The sequence below is a fragment of the Perognathus longimembris genome, chromosome 22, assembly GCF_023159225.1.
Source record: "Perognathus longimembris pacificus isolate PPM17 chromosome 22, ASM2315922v1, whole genome shotgun sequence".
Lineage (NCBI taxonomy): Eukaryota > Metazoa > Chordata > Mammalia > Rodentia > Heteromyidae > Perognathus > Perognathus longimembris.
The window spans coordinates 28,844,115-28,856,407 of record NC_063182.1 but is presented as its reverse complement, the minus strand read 5'-3'; the positions used below and the strand labels follow the sequence as shown (position 1 = coordinate 28,856,407).

Below are 12,293 nucleotides of genomic sequence, written 5' to 3'. Positions count from 1 at the left end.
AAACCCATTTCGATAATATGACTCACAAACAAAGTCTTATCATGAAGTCCTTTAATGCTTTTACTAACATTTAAAGAATCCTAATCTAACATTAGCTATTTTTAAAATCCTTTGTTTAATAACTACTTGGAATTTGTGGAATGTCAGAGCTGAGTGGCCATTGTATTATGTGCTTAAATCTTGGCTACTTGAAATTAAAACTAGCTTTAAATGTTAGGAAACATTTTCCAGACTAAAAAACCTCCTTACAAACCTTAAAAAAAGAAAATGTTTCCCACATATAGACATTCTCCCTAATTCCCAAATAAACCATATGTATAAACATTGGGTTAAAATTCCTATTCTTGAGTTATTATAAATTAGATTGTACTTTTCTTTTATCAACTGCCAGTATATGGTTTTTAATCACAGTGACTGTTTCTCTTCATTTTCACTGGAGATAATGCTGCTCCTGACCACAAGCTAAAGTGCTTGATTTCAAGGCTATTTTAAAGCCTACCTCCTTCAACTCAGGAAAGTCAGGGACTTCAGGGACTTACAGGATACCTATTCCAAATCCTCCCTAATTGTACTGAGGGTGCATCCATACACTCCCAAAAAAGACAGGTCACGGAATCTCTCTGTTCTCTTGGCTCTTCAAGCTGAGAAGTTGATTATATGAGCTGCCAGGATCACAAACTTCCTTTGGGAGCAAGAGAGAGGAGTCTTTCTTCTACTTTCCAGTGGTTTGGCAAATGTCCCAATGATCACAATCATTTGGGCTGAAGGATTTCAGTATTAATGCAAGGAAAGTTGGTAAAAATCAATCCAAAGAGAAGAGGATAAAAATTATGTGAATATTGTTCAAGGATGAAGAGGACAAAGGACTTAATCTCCAATCCATTCAGAGTATAATTTACTTTATGGTATATGTGTAAAGATGAACACAATCACTAACTATAATTATGTTATTTGTACTAAACTTTGAATTCAAAACCACACACTTGCTAGAAAGATGCTCTAATACTTGATCCACATTCCTAGACCTTTTAGCTTTAGTTATCTTTTAGATACAGTATTGTACTTTTTGTCTGTAACCTGTATTGGAATGTAACCCTACCTAGATCTCCTGTCTTGCTGGACTGACAGACATGAGCCACCATGTTTCACTTGTTTTGTTGAGAAAGTATCTCACAATTTCCCAGTCCAGCCCAAACTTCCTCCTAATCTCTATCTCCGGGATTTGGAATAATAGGGATGAGCCACCACACCTAAGTGGATAAGATTATCTCATTGATATTATTAGTAATTTCTACCAAGTTGATATTATAAAATTGTAAGATAATCAAATAGTAAAATAGCCAGAGAAAGCATTCTGAGAGTGCAATATTTTGTTTTAAGACTTTTTCCCTGTAAATGAATAAATGAGACTCTCAATTTGCTCAGATAATGGAAACGTGATTGAGGAGAAAAGAAGAAAATGTTGACAATTCTCAGAAATATATCTGGCTAGACAAATCTGAGACTGTGCTGCATTTAAAAATGCAACAAGCATCTCCTGAGGGGCATCTGGATTGGTTCCATATTTTAGCAATTACAAATTCTGCTGCAATGAACATAGTTGTGCTGGTGGCTTTAGTGTGGACTTGCTTATACTCTTTTGGGTAGATGCCCCAAAGTGGAGCTGCTGGGTCATAGGGGAAGTAGATAAGTGGATCAAGAAAATGTGGTACATATACACAATAGAATGCTATGCATCTATCACAAAGAATGATACTGCCCCCTTCATAAAGAATGGAAGGACTTGGAAAAAATCATACTAAGTGAAGTGAGCCAGACACGAAGAAACATGGACTCTATGGTTTCCCTCATAGGAAATAATTAGAACATTGCTAGGATAGTCCTAGCAGAAGATCACATTAGCTCAGTAGCTATGCCCATATGAACACATAAGATGATGATAAACGAAATGAACTCCACATTACAGAAATAAGTGGTATTTTATTGTTGTAGACAAAGGATAGAAAGACAAAGCATTGCAATAGCAATACTTACAAAATCAATTGGTATAAACCAACTGTACAACTCATGGGGGGGCTTGAAGGCGGGACAGGGAAAATGAGGGAGGAGGTAACCAGTTGGATAAGAAGTGTACTTGCCTTACATATGAAACTGTAACCCCTCTGTACTTCACTTTGACAATAAAGAAAAAATAAAATGCAACAAACATTATTTATTTCCTGATCATCATGCTAAGCAAGTGAGCTCAGAATGGCAAAGGTTGTATTTTACTCATATGTGACATTTAGGCTTCCAGAAATAATATGACTTGATTGTAGAAACAGAATTGTTTGAAGGGAAGAACCCTCAGAACTGAGAAATGGGAAAAGGAGAGAGCAAAAGGGGAAGTGGATAATTTAATACACACACACACACACACACATACACAAACACACAGTGTGTATATGCATGCATGTATATATGCATATGTGTATGTATCACAAAGAGAGTGCCTCTTACAATTAATAAAAATAAATATTTTGTGACCTTGTGAAGTGAAATGTTTATTCCACATTATGTAAAAACATTCTGAATCTATTGCATGTGATATGGGGATGCAAAAGCAAACTTGAATCAATGACCCCAATGCAAGTAGATCTTTTCCCACCCCTGCAGGAATATCATCAATAATGTAGAATCAACACAAGGAACTGAGAACTTGAGAGTAAATAAGAAACTTGCTTAACACATTCAAATTCATATGCCGGATTTGTCAAAAAATAGTTTGGTAGCACCAAAAAATTGAATTTTATGAAAGACAACATAGCATGAGTGTATTCAATGATCCTCTAATCTATGTGCTCAGCAGTTTTGGCTCATAAAACTCTATTATTTTAAAGTTGGATGCTCATCTATTTTATACAGTTAAGAATAACGTGAGTAATCACACATCGTTTCATAAATACTTGACACTCATTCCAGTTAATTCTGAGTATCGTAATCTCTAAGAAGATTTTTAGAAAGATTAACATTTTATTATTGAGATTATATTTATATTCTTGCTCTGTCAGAAATATTGCTGCTGATAATAATTATGAGTTTATCCATCTCCTGAACTGCTGATGTGTCTGCAGCACAGCTGGTTGGCTATTTTGACTTAGTTTTTTTTTTTGTTGTTGTTGTTGTTGTTGTTTTCCCCTTGACTATGTCACCTTCAGATAATTATTTGATGAAATATCTGGCACATCCACAGAACAACTTCCTGGCCACATGTGGACACAATATTACTCTGTCTTTGTAGTAAATTAAGTATACATATTCCTTCAAAAGCAAACAGCAAGCTAGATCCTAGCTCCAGCACAGGGTGAATTTTATTCTTATGTCTCTTTGCCTTGTGGTTTTCCTTCTACATATGACTGTCCTTTACAATGTCTGGTGGGCTTATGCGCAAGTTATTACAACTCTATAAATGAATCTATTATTCTCTAATTGTGACTACTCATTTTATGTTGTTTAATGGTTCCAAATATAAATATGTTGACTTGCTTTCTAGATCAATAATACACCCCAGAAATGTTCTGTAATTTTTTTTATTTTCAAAATTGAAAATATGCACCTTCAATACACAGTTCAAATTGATCACCTTCTGGCCTTTTAAGGAGGTGTATGCCAGAGAATTGTGGGTGTTTGTATGTATGTGTGTGTGTGTGTGTGTGTGTGTGTGTATGCATGTATGCATGTATATATACGTACATACATACACACAATGTGAGTATGCATATATATGTGTGTATGTATGCATGTATATATGTATATGTGTAGATATCATAAAGAATGTTCCTTTTACAATTAATTGCCTTTAATTAAAATAAATATTGTGTGACCTTGTGAAATGAAATGTTTATTCAACTTTATATAAAAGGAGATCTGAAGCTATTGCATGTGATATTGGGATGCAAAAGAAAATTCAAATATATATGTATATATGTGTGTGTATATATATATATATATATATATATGAGTATATGTTGGAGTGTATGGGGTAGCTTGGGAATCTTTAAAATATGTGGTTAAATTTTTAAGTGGAAATAGAACAATTAAGTACGTATTATTCATGAAAAGGTAATCAAGCAGATGTAGTTTTCACTCTTTTACATATTTTTATGTTATGGTGAAAATAAAGTATAAATGTTGATTTCCTACAGTGAGAATATTCTAAAAGCAATTACTGAAAATTGTAACAGAAGAACATGTATGGTGCTCTCTTTCTCTCTCTCTGTCTCTCTCTGCCTCTCTCTCTCTGTCTCTGTCTCTCTCTCTTTACCTCTTTCTCTCTAGGTTACATGACAGCTTCAATGTTCACAAATTCTCACAAATTTTGTGTCAAGAACAGTCCAAAATATGACTTTCAGAATGTACTTTTTCTCATAGCAATTAAATGTATGTTAAATCAGCTTGATTAGGACTTCAAATTCACTATGATATTTGTAGGGTGGACATTTTAGTGCTTCAAAGATGACCAAACCTTGGCTATGCCATGACTTCCTGGTAGAGTGTACACTTTGCCATATCTTTACGTGCAGCGTTGGTGTTTCGGGTCCGTCCTGACATGCATGTGCTATGGTAGTGGGAAAGATTAAAATCTAATCTCAATCAGTAAAATGTATTTTGAATAGAAAAATAGGTTCTCTTTATGATATGATTTTGTTGAAGATATGGAAATCGAAATTATAAAACTCTTTAATGTAATACTCATCTGGGGATGGGAGTATGGCCTAATGGCAAGAGTGCTCGCCTCTTATACATGAAGCCCTGAGTTCGATTCTTCAGCACCACATATATAGAAAAAGCCGGAAGTGGCGCTGTGGCTCAAGTGGCAGAGTGCTAGCCTTGAGCAAAAAGAAGCCAGGGACAGTGCTCAGGCCCTGAGTCCAAGTGCCAGGACTGGCAAAAAACAAAACAAATACTCATTAAACTTGAATTTACAAATTACCATCTACTATTGTTTTTCTTAACAGTAACATACTCTAAGTAATATAGAAGTTACTTAAGTGTGTGAGATGAAAGAGTTTTGTTGTTATAACTAAATGGTGAAGAGAACTGGGGAGTCATAGAAGGCATTAATTAGTTGAGATAAGTAGGGCCATAGAATTTTAATAGTACAAGACACCTGTACTTTACCATTTAAACTGTTTGAGACTTTAATATAACAAAATACACAAGAAGAGAAATATGGAAAAGTATCCAAATGCAACCAAACCTCTAAAAATGCCTTAACAGAAAATTTATTCGATTTGCTTTTTCGTGAAGGACTGATAAAAGGAAAGTTAAAAATCTGTATTTTCAGTGTGTCCATGCTTTATACAGGTGTAAATTCAACAAAGTGACATTTTTCTGATGAGAAATTCTTGTTTCTTATATTCTTTTTTAAAATTTATCATCTGATTAAAACCTGTTTTTTTTAAGCAAGTTAAAACAGGTTTTTACAAAAGCAATTTCAAATCATGTAGCCAAAGATTAATGTGATGGAATCAAAGGAACATCACAAATCAGTAGCAGATAAATTTAAGGTACTTTTTAAAGAAGTTCTTTAGCACAAAAGTAGAATGAAGCTATGTGAGTAAAACCATTTCCAGGCTCTTAATACATCCTTGTGGTTCTGTGGAAAGATCAGTCCCACAAATTGTATTTCTTTCCTACTTAGGTATTTTCTAGCCATGGAGATGGCCTAACAGAAAAAGCAAATACCCTGAGGATCTCCTTGGAAAGAACAGAAAGGGCGATATTTTTATCTCATACTAAGAACTTTACTACTTTCCTTAAAAGCCTCAGATAGTCATATTTAATATGATATCTCCATTTTCTTCCCCTTACAGGCCCATAGCAGACACTTGTAAATTTGGTTTCTGGAAATTGCTGTCAGAAACTGTTCTTTTTCTCTAACTTCAGCATACAGAAAAGTCAGACTCATTCAGCTCTGTGTGTAAAGTTGATGAAGAGAGTTACGTTTGACAAGCAGAGCAGATTGGAATATAAAGTCCAATGTGCTTTACTTACTGAATGGCATATGGTTTAGACTGCTTTTGGCATGCCAACTGAGCCTATGTGAATTTACCAATGTAAATTTGCTTATTATAAATTCATATCTTACAGCATTGTGAAAATAAGAACAAAGATTATTCTTAGACAACAATTTGAATATAAATGGCACTTTGAGTCCAATACTTGATATGCATATCCTAAATATATGGTGACTTACTCAAAATATAATTTTACCATGCCCTTTATATTTGGATTTTTTTTTCATGATCGAGAATAGCATGCTCAGTCTTTTCTTCAGTCATACATATGTTTTATAAGGAATTGTTTCATATTTATTTTTAATGTTTCCATTAATTGTTTCCTCTTCAGGTGTAATCTAGCTCCTGTGTTGGAGTTTGCTGCAGATGTGGGAACTAAGTCAGATTTTATTACCATGAACCCATCAGTTGTGCAAAGAGCTTTTGGAGGCTTTCGGAATGAGAGTGACAGAGAAAAATTTGTGCATAGACTTTCTATGCTGAATGACAGTGTCCTTTGGATTCCTGCTTTCATGGTCAAAGGAGGAGAGAAGCACGTGGAATGGGTTAATGCATTAATCCTTAAGAATAAACTGAAAGTGCGCACTGCATATCCATCACTGAGACTTATTCATGCTGTCAGAGGGTAAGTGACCGGAAAGGACAGATCTGTCCTTGGTACAGTAGAATGCATAACTAAACATTTGCCTATATGGAAGAAGCCTTAGTACAAGCTCCATGTGGCTATAGATTCCTTTATTTTATAAGGGCTACTCTATTTATAAACATCATGAATTTCTTTTGTGTATTTCTTTTAACTCATCCTCCTAAAAAAACAACAGTGTTGACCTTGTTATTTATTTATATCTGCTCATGAACAAACTATTGGTTTTTCTTTTCCTTGTTTTTTATTTTGTTGGTTGTGGGGCTTGAACTCACTGCCCCAGTGCTGTATTCAGGTGTATTTTTTTTTTTTTCCGCTTAAGGCTAGTGCTCTACCACTTCTGGTATTCTGGTGATTAGTTGGAGAACAGAGACTTCTGTTCTTTCCAGCTGGAGTTGGATTCAAACCATAATCCTCATATCTCAGCCTCCTGAGTAGCTAGGATTACAGGAATAAGCCATGAGCACTCAGCTCAAGCCACTGATCTTTAAATTTAGCTATGCTACAGAGTAGTAAGAAGCCATGGTAAAATCGATGAGCAAGAAGTAAATATAAAAAAGAAATGCCAAGGGCTAATAGGCAATATTGCCAGAGCATAAATGGAAGATGTATTTAAGGAGTAATTAGAACTCACCTATAACTAAGAGACCTCTAGAAAGAAAGTTCTCTGAGATAATATGTTCAGTGCTTCACCTCAAAGTCACGGGTGTCACATCTACTAATCGAGATCTTTTTTCTTTTATCAGTATATGTTTAATAAAATATACTAAATAATCTCTTGTTTAAAAATGGTAAATGACCAAAAGACCAAATTTAATCATTTACATGATAAGGGTATGGAGTGTGTAAGACATGGATGATAATTCTCTGTATTTGTGAAATGTGTATTGTGTCAGACACTGCAGACAGAAAAATGAACACTAACTAATCACTAACTTAAAAAAATTATAGGCTTAATCTAGCTACTGAGGAAGTAGAGACCTGGGTGACTACAGTTCAAAGCCAGCTGGGAACAAACTCTGTTATAGTCTATCTCCAATTTACAAAAAAAACAACAACTGCCATGCTTCAGACATGATTCAACTGGTGAAGTGCTAGTCAAGAGCAGAAGTACTTAGTGTGAGGCCTTGATTTAAAGTACACGCACAAAATAATAAAGAAAAGGAAGAGAGAGGGATGAGAGGAGGAAAAAGAAAGGAAAAAGAGATAAAGAAGAAACTAAGACAAAACAAATATATGTACATATACATAAATATATATATACATATAATGGTATATATGTAAACATAAACACATATATATGTACATATAATGGTAAGGCATAATAAGGGGATATGTTGTTAGGAATAAATTATATTTTCCTCAAGGTCACAAAGTACGCATTTCATATTCAAACTGGCTTTAAAAATAGAATAACAATTGTTAGATGAATAAAAGAAGAAAGACAGAGACGAGACAGAGCAAGACATACACATGACAGAGTGAGAGAGAACATATAATTGAAATAAGAGGACCTGTTACTGCCTCACTTGAGGGAACTGAAACATAAATTATTAAGTGCACATGCGGCTCTTTGTGGAGTACTGGAAAAATGAATAAACAAATTGGAAAAGTAAGTTGTGAAAGAAAATACAGAGTCATGTCTGAATTTAGGAAAATGTCTTATAATAAAGACACAGGACAGAATTATGGACATGGAAGAAAAAAGATGGTTTGGGGGAGCTATTAAACACAATGAGCAGAATGCCTAAAAGAGAAAGGAGTGCAAACCCAGGGTGAAAAATAGTTTGCTTCTTTTTCTGTAGTGAAGATTGCACTAAGGTGTTTTTGTTTGATTTGGTTCTATTATTGAGACTCTTTCCTGCAAAGACTTGCAATTTCCTGTTTCAACTCCAGATACTTTCTTGTATTGTTTTATTCAGCACAAGTAAATTGCCTTGTTATAATTAGATCAAGATTATCACCACTCATTATATTCATAATATAAGAGGTTTCAACAAAATTATAAATAACCTTGGCAAATAAAATTTGACTTTGTAAAGAATGATACATGATAACAAAGCTTGTAGTATAATACATGATGTTTAGAATACATTTTTTGAGATATCATTGTTGAATATCACCTTATGTATGTGCTCCAGTAATAGTCAAGACTTAACGCCAAATACCTGGAATATTCTCTGAACAAGAAGCAAATGAGAAAACAGCATTATTCTGAAATAGTAGATTCTAAGTCATTAATTTAGTTATTATTTTAGTAAAATTATACACGTTTAACAATAGTGAATTTATATATGAGCAGACAGTTACTAGATCTAGAACAATGAAAGAGAATAAGGAAGTGTGAACTCTCACAAAACAAAGATTTACATGAAATGAAGGCCAGTGCAACCTCGCCAAGGACCTTCAAGAATGTCTTCTACATCTTTTTTAACTTACTTCTCTGAAAACTCTGTGATTCATAATGTTTAGCAAAATAGTTTCACATCCTCTGCTGATTACTGAATTTGTTGATTCTTGTGAAAGATGCATTTTCAGGCTGGCTTAATAACTGTATTAAAATGTGAAAGTTTTTCCAAGTACTACAATTGCAAATAGAAAGTTCAACTGATAATGAGAATTAAGATCCCTGAACACAAGATCATTCAGGTAATTGTCTAATGATCAAGTTTCAGAAAATTTTACCTTTTTTTGTTTTGTTTTTTAGAAATTATAAAGACTTACTCACTGTAGACATCTATGTAGTCTTGGGTTTTGTTGTGACTGTTGCTTTGTTTTGTTATTATTTTTTTGTAGAGGCTTTAAAAATGTAACTATTCGTCACAAACTTAATGGCATTTGAGATTATGTTTTAATGTATGATTGTTTTTGAAGGCCTTATTAATTGAAATAGGAAGAAAGTATTTTGCTAGATTCATAATTTGCAAAATAGAGAAAAAGTAGCATAATGGGTATGAGTAAAATATACAATTACTAGTTTAAAAGAATTCATTGGAATTTCAAAAGCCCCAGCAGTCCACATTTGACATAAATAATCATTTAGATGTCTTTGGGTTCCTTGTATTGTTACATCTCCTTTGGATCTTCTTACATATTGGAATATCTAATTTGAAACATATATATGTACATCTATCTATCTATCTATCTATATATATATATTTATACATTTGCTTAATTTTCTCAATCCTCAGAAATACATTGTCTATATACATGGTTATCTAAAATTTTGATAGAAGTGACAACATACTGAAATATACCTTTTCTCAGGCAATTTTCTTGGGATTTAAATTAATTTCCATGTTCCAACATCTCTAGCTAAATTTTAATTTGGTAGTAATCACTATTTTTTTCTAGAGGTGTGGTAGCACACACTAGTTATTTAAATAAGTATCTGATTTTTACATAATTTTATTGTTTTCACGTAATTTCCAGCCTCAGTCATTTTAATCTCCAGGGTAACAAGAAAACATCATTTTTCAGATTTAAGTTCCTGGGTTCATCTTTCAGATGTGAAAATCTGTCTGTTTTTATGTGTTCCAGGATAAAAGTCTATATGAAAATTAGCGCCTTCCTCTGCAGGATAAATTCATGTGAATTCCATGAACTTACAGAGAAATACGAAAAAGATCAGGCTCCCAATAGAATCTCCATTAAAAGTATAAGCTGAAGTATATCATCAATTAGCTTCAGGAAATTGATTTCTTTAAATTCATTGAGACGGATTATTTTGGAGTATATGACCAATCCAAAGCTACACTGGGAAAAGCAATTAAAAAAATTGGAAACAGAAATATTCAAAGTTCTTTCTGAAAATGGCTTAGTTGTTTTAAATATAGCCTTTTGCTAAAAACATTCCCATGTGATTTCTATTTTGACCTATGAACAACACAGCTGTAATATTTCCTTGTAAAATGTGCATTCTAGTTTAATGTGTTTGAGTCGTTAGATACTTGCGGAGTACATTTTTTAAAACTAAGAAGATTTCCATGGTAGAATATTTCTTCTGGTACTAGGGCCTCTGACCCTTTTTTTAGCATTTTAGCATATTTCCCAGCAGCTCCCATTATTTATTGTGTATTGGAGAATGTGATAAATTGGTTGGTTTATATTTGAGAAGACATTCACCAACACATGGGATCCAAACTAGAAAACAGCTTCCACTTCTATGCTGGTTTTAGCCCATGAACTGTCTAATTCTTGGTCATGTCTGGTAGAGACAAAGTCTTTGCAGTGTACCCAAAATTACTTTGAAAGAATAGTGAAATCTGGGCACTTCCTGGGCGTTAAGCTACTCTGAATTTCCTCTGTGATAAGTGCTTCTCTCTCTACTTTACATATTTCCTCAATCTCAGTCTAAAAGTAAGCTCCAGTTGGGCTTGGCTCCTGATTCTAGTACTTTGTATGTGATTGGCCTGAGTGCTATTTCTGTTATTTTCTTCATAAGTGAAGCCCATCTCTTTTGGAGGAGACATGTATAATATTCATCTCTATGCATGGAGATAGTGTTATGACAGCAAAAACAGATATCTTCATATCTCAATATCACTAATAAAACACAAATTCCTTGCGTACATTATATTGAAGGAAAGGGCCCATGTGCATAGGGGTAGGGAAACATTGGGCTAAAGGAACACTGCAATTTAGCTCAGGGTTCTGCTTCAGAGAAATCAAGGAAATTAGAAAGGTTCTGGTGTGGTGGCACATACCTGTAGTTCCAGCTAACTGAGAGGAAGGGATTGATCTACTTGATGGAAATCTGGGTTCCATGGTAAAACTCTCTTGAGACTCTGACACCTTTTCTCAAAAATAAAGAAAAGGATAAATAAAAGAATAAGATAGTCAAGTAAGAATCAAGAAAAATATTTCCTTATCAGTTGGAGAAACACTAGGAATGGCATTCTCTGTGGGGCATTATACTACAGAATGAGACAGACTTATTAGAAAGATTTAAGCCCAAATAATCAGGACAGAAACTTGATAGCTTGTTTTGTATCAATGTCATAGTTAAACTGCTATTATCAGCTTGTGTTCAGCTTGTGCTAGATTTTTTTTACCTGCCTATATGGTATTAAAGGGATTATTCATATTCATGGGAACATTTAAGCCGGTTCATCATCTACAATTTTTTTCTGTCCTCCTGAAGAAATTGCTTTAGTCATTTAATTTAGCAACTTAGTTTTCTTTTGAGTATTATCTTTCAGAATCTGACAAAATTTTTATTTAAATAATGTAACTTATTCATTTTAATTAGTATGCTAGTTTCGAAGTAATATTAATTTACCATGTGATTGCTATTAGTACTTCAGCCAGGGAGATAGGTTTATTTGTTTCTTTTTGTTTAATTTAAGACTTAACTTAGAAACCAAAAATAAATTTTTATACTGCTGTATTCAAGAATTACAGCATAAACATGAACTCCCTTCATAAGTTTATATTCATTGCATGTCTTTGGTTTTCCTTTTGTGTTTCTAGTTCCAGTTTTAGTTCTAGTTCTAAGAGACTCATTCTTCTCAACCAACCCCAGAATTTCCCCTGTTTTTTTGACCTTTCAGGGAAAAAAGAAGAGGAACACTGAGCGATATGCATAGTCT

General features: G+C 33.7%; 1 protein-coding gene across 1 annotated transcript in view; it reads left to right on the top strand.

Annotated features, from left to right (window-relative positions):
* St8sia4 (ST8 alpha-N-acetyl-neuraminide alpha-2,8-sialyltransferase 4) overlaps positions 1-12,293 on the top strand; it is a 90,166-nt gene that overhangs the window by 42,140 nt on the left and 35,733 nt on the right. The window contains exon 4 of the mRNA XM_048331287.1: positions 6,391-6,684. Coding sequence (XP_048187244.1) covers positions 6,391-6,684 — 294 coding nt within the window. The remainder of the gene's footprint in view (positions 1-6,390; positions 6,685-12,293) is intronic.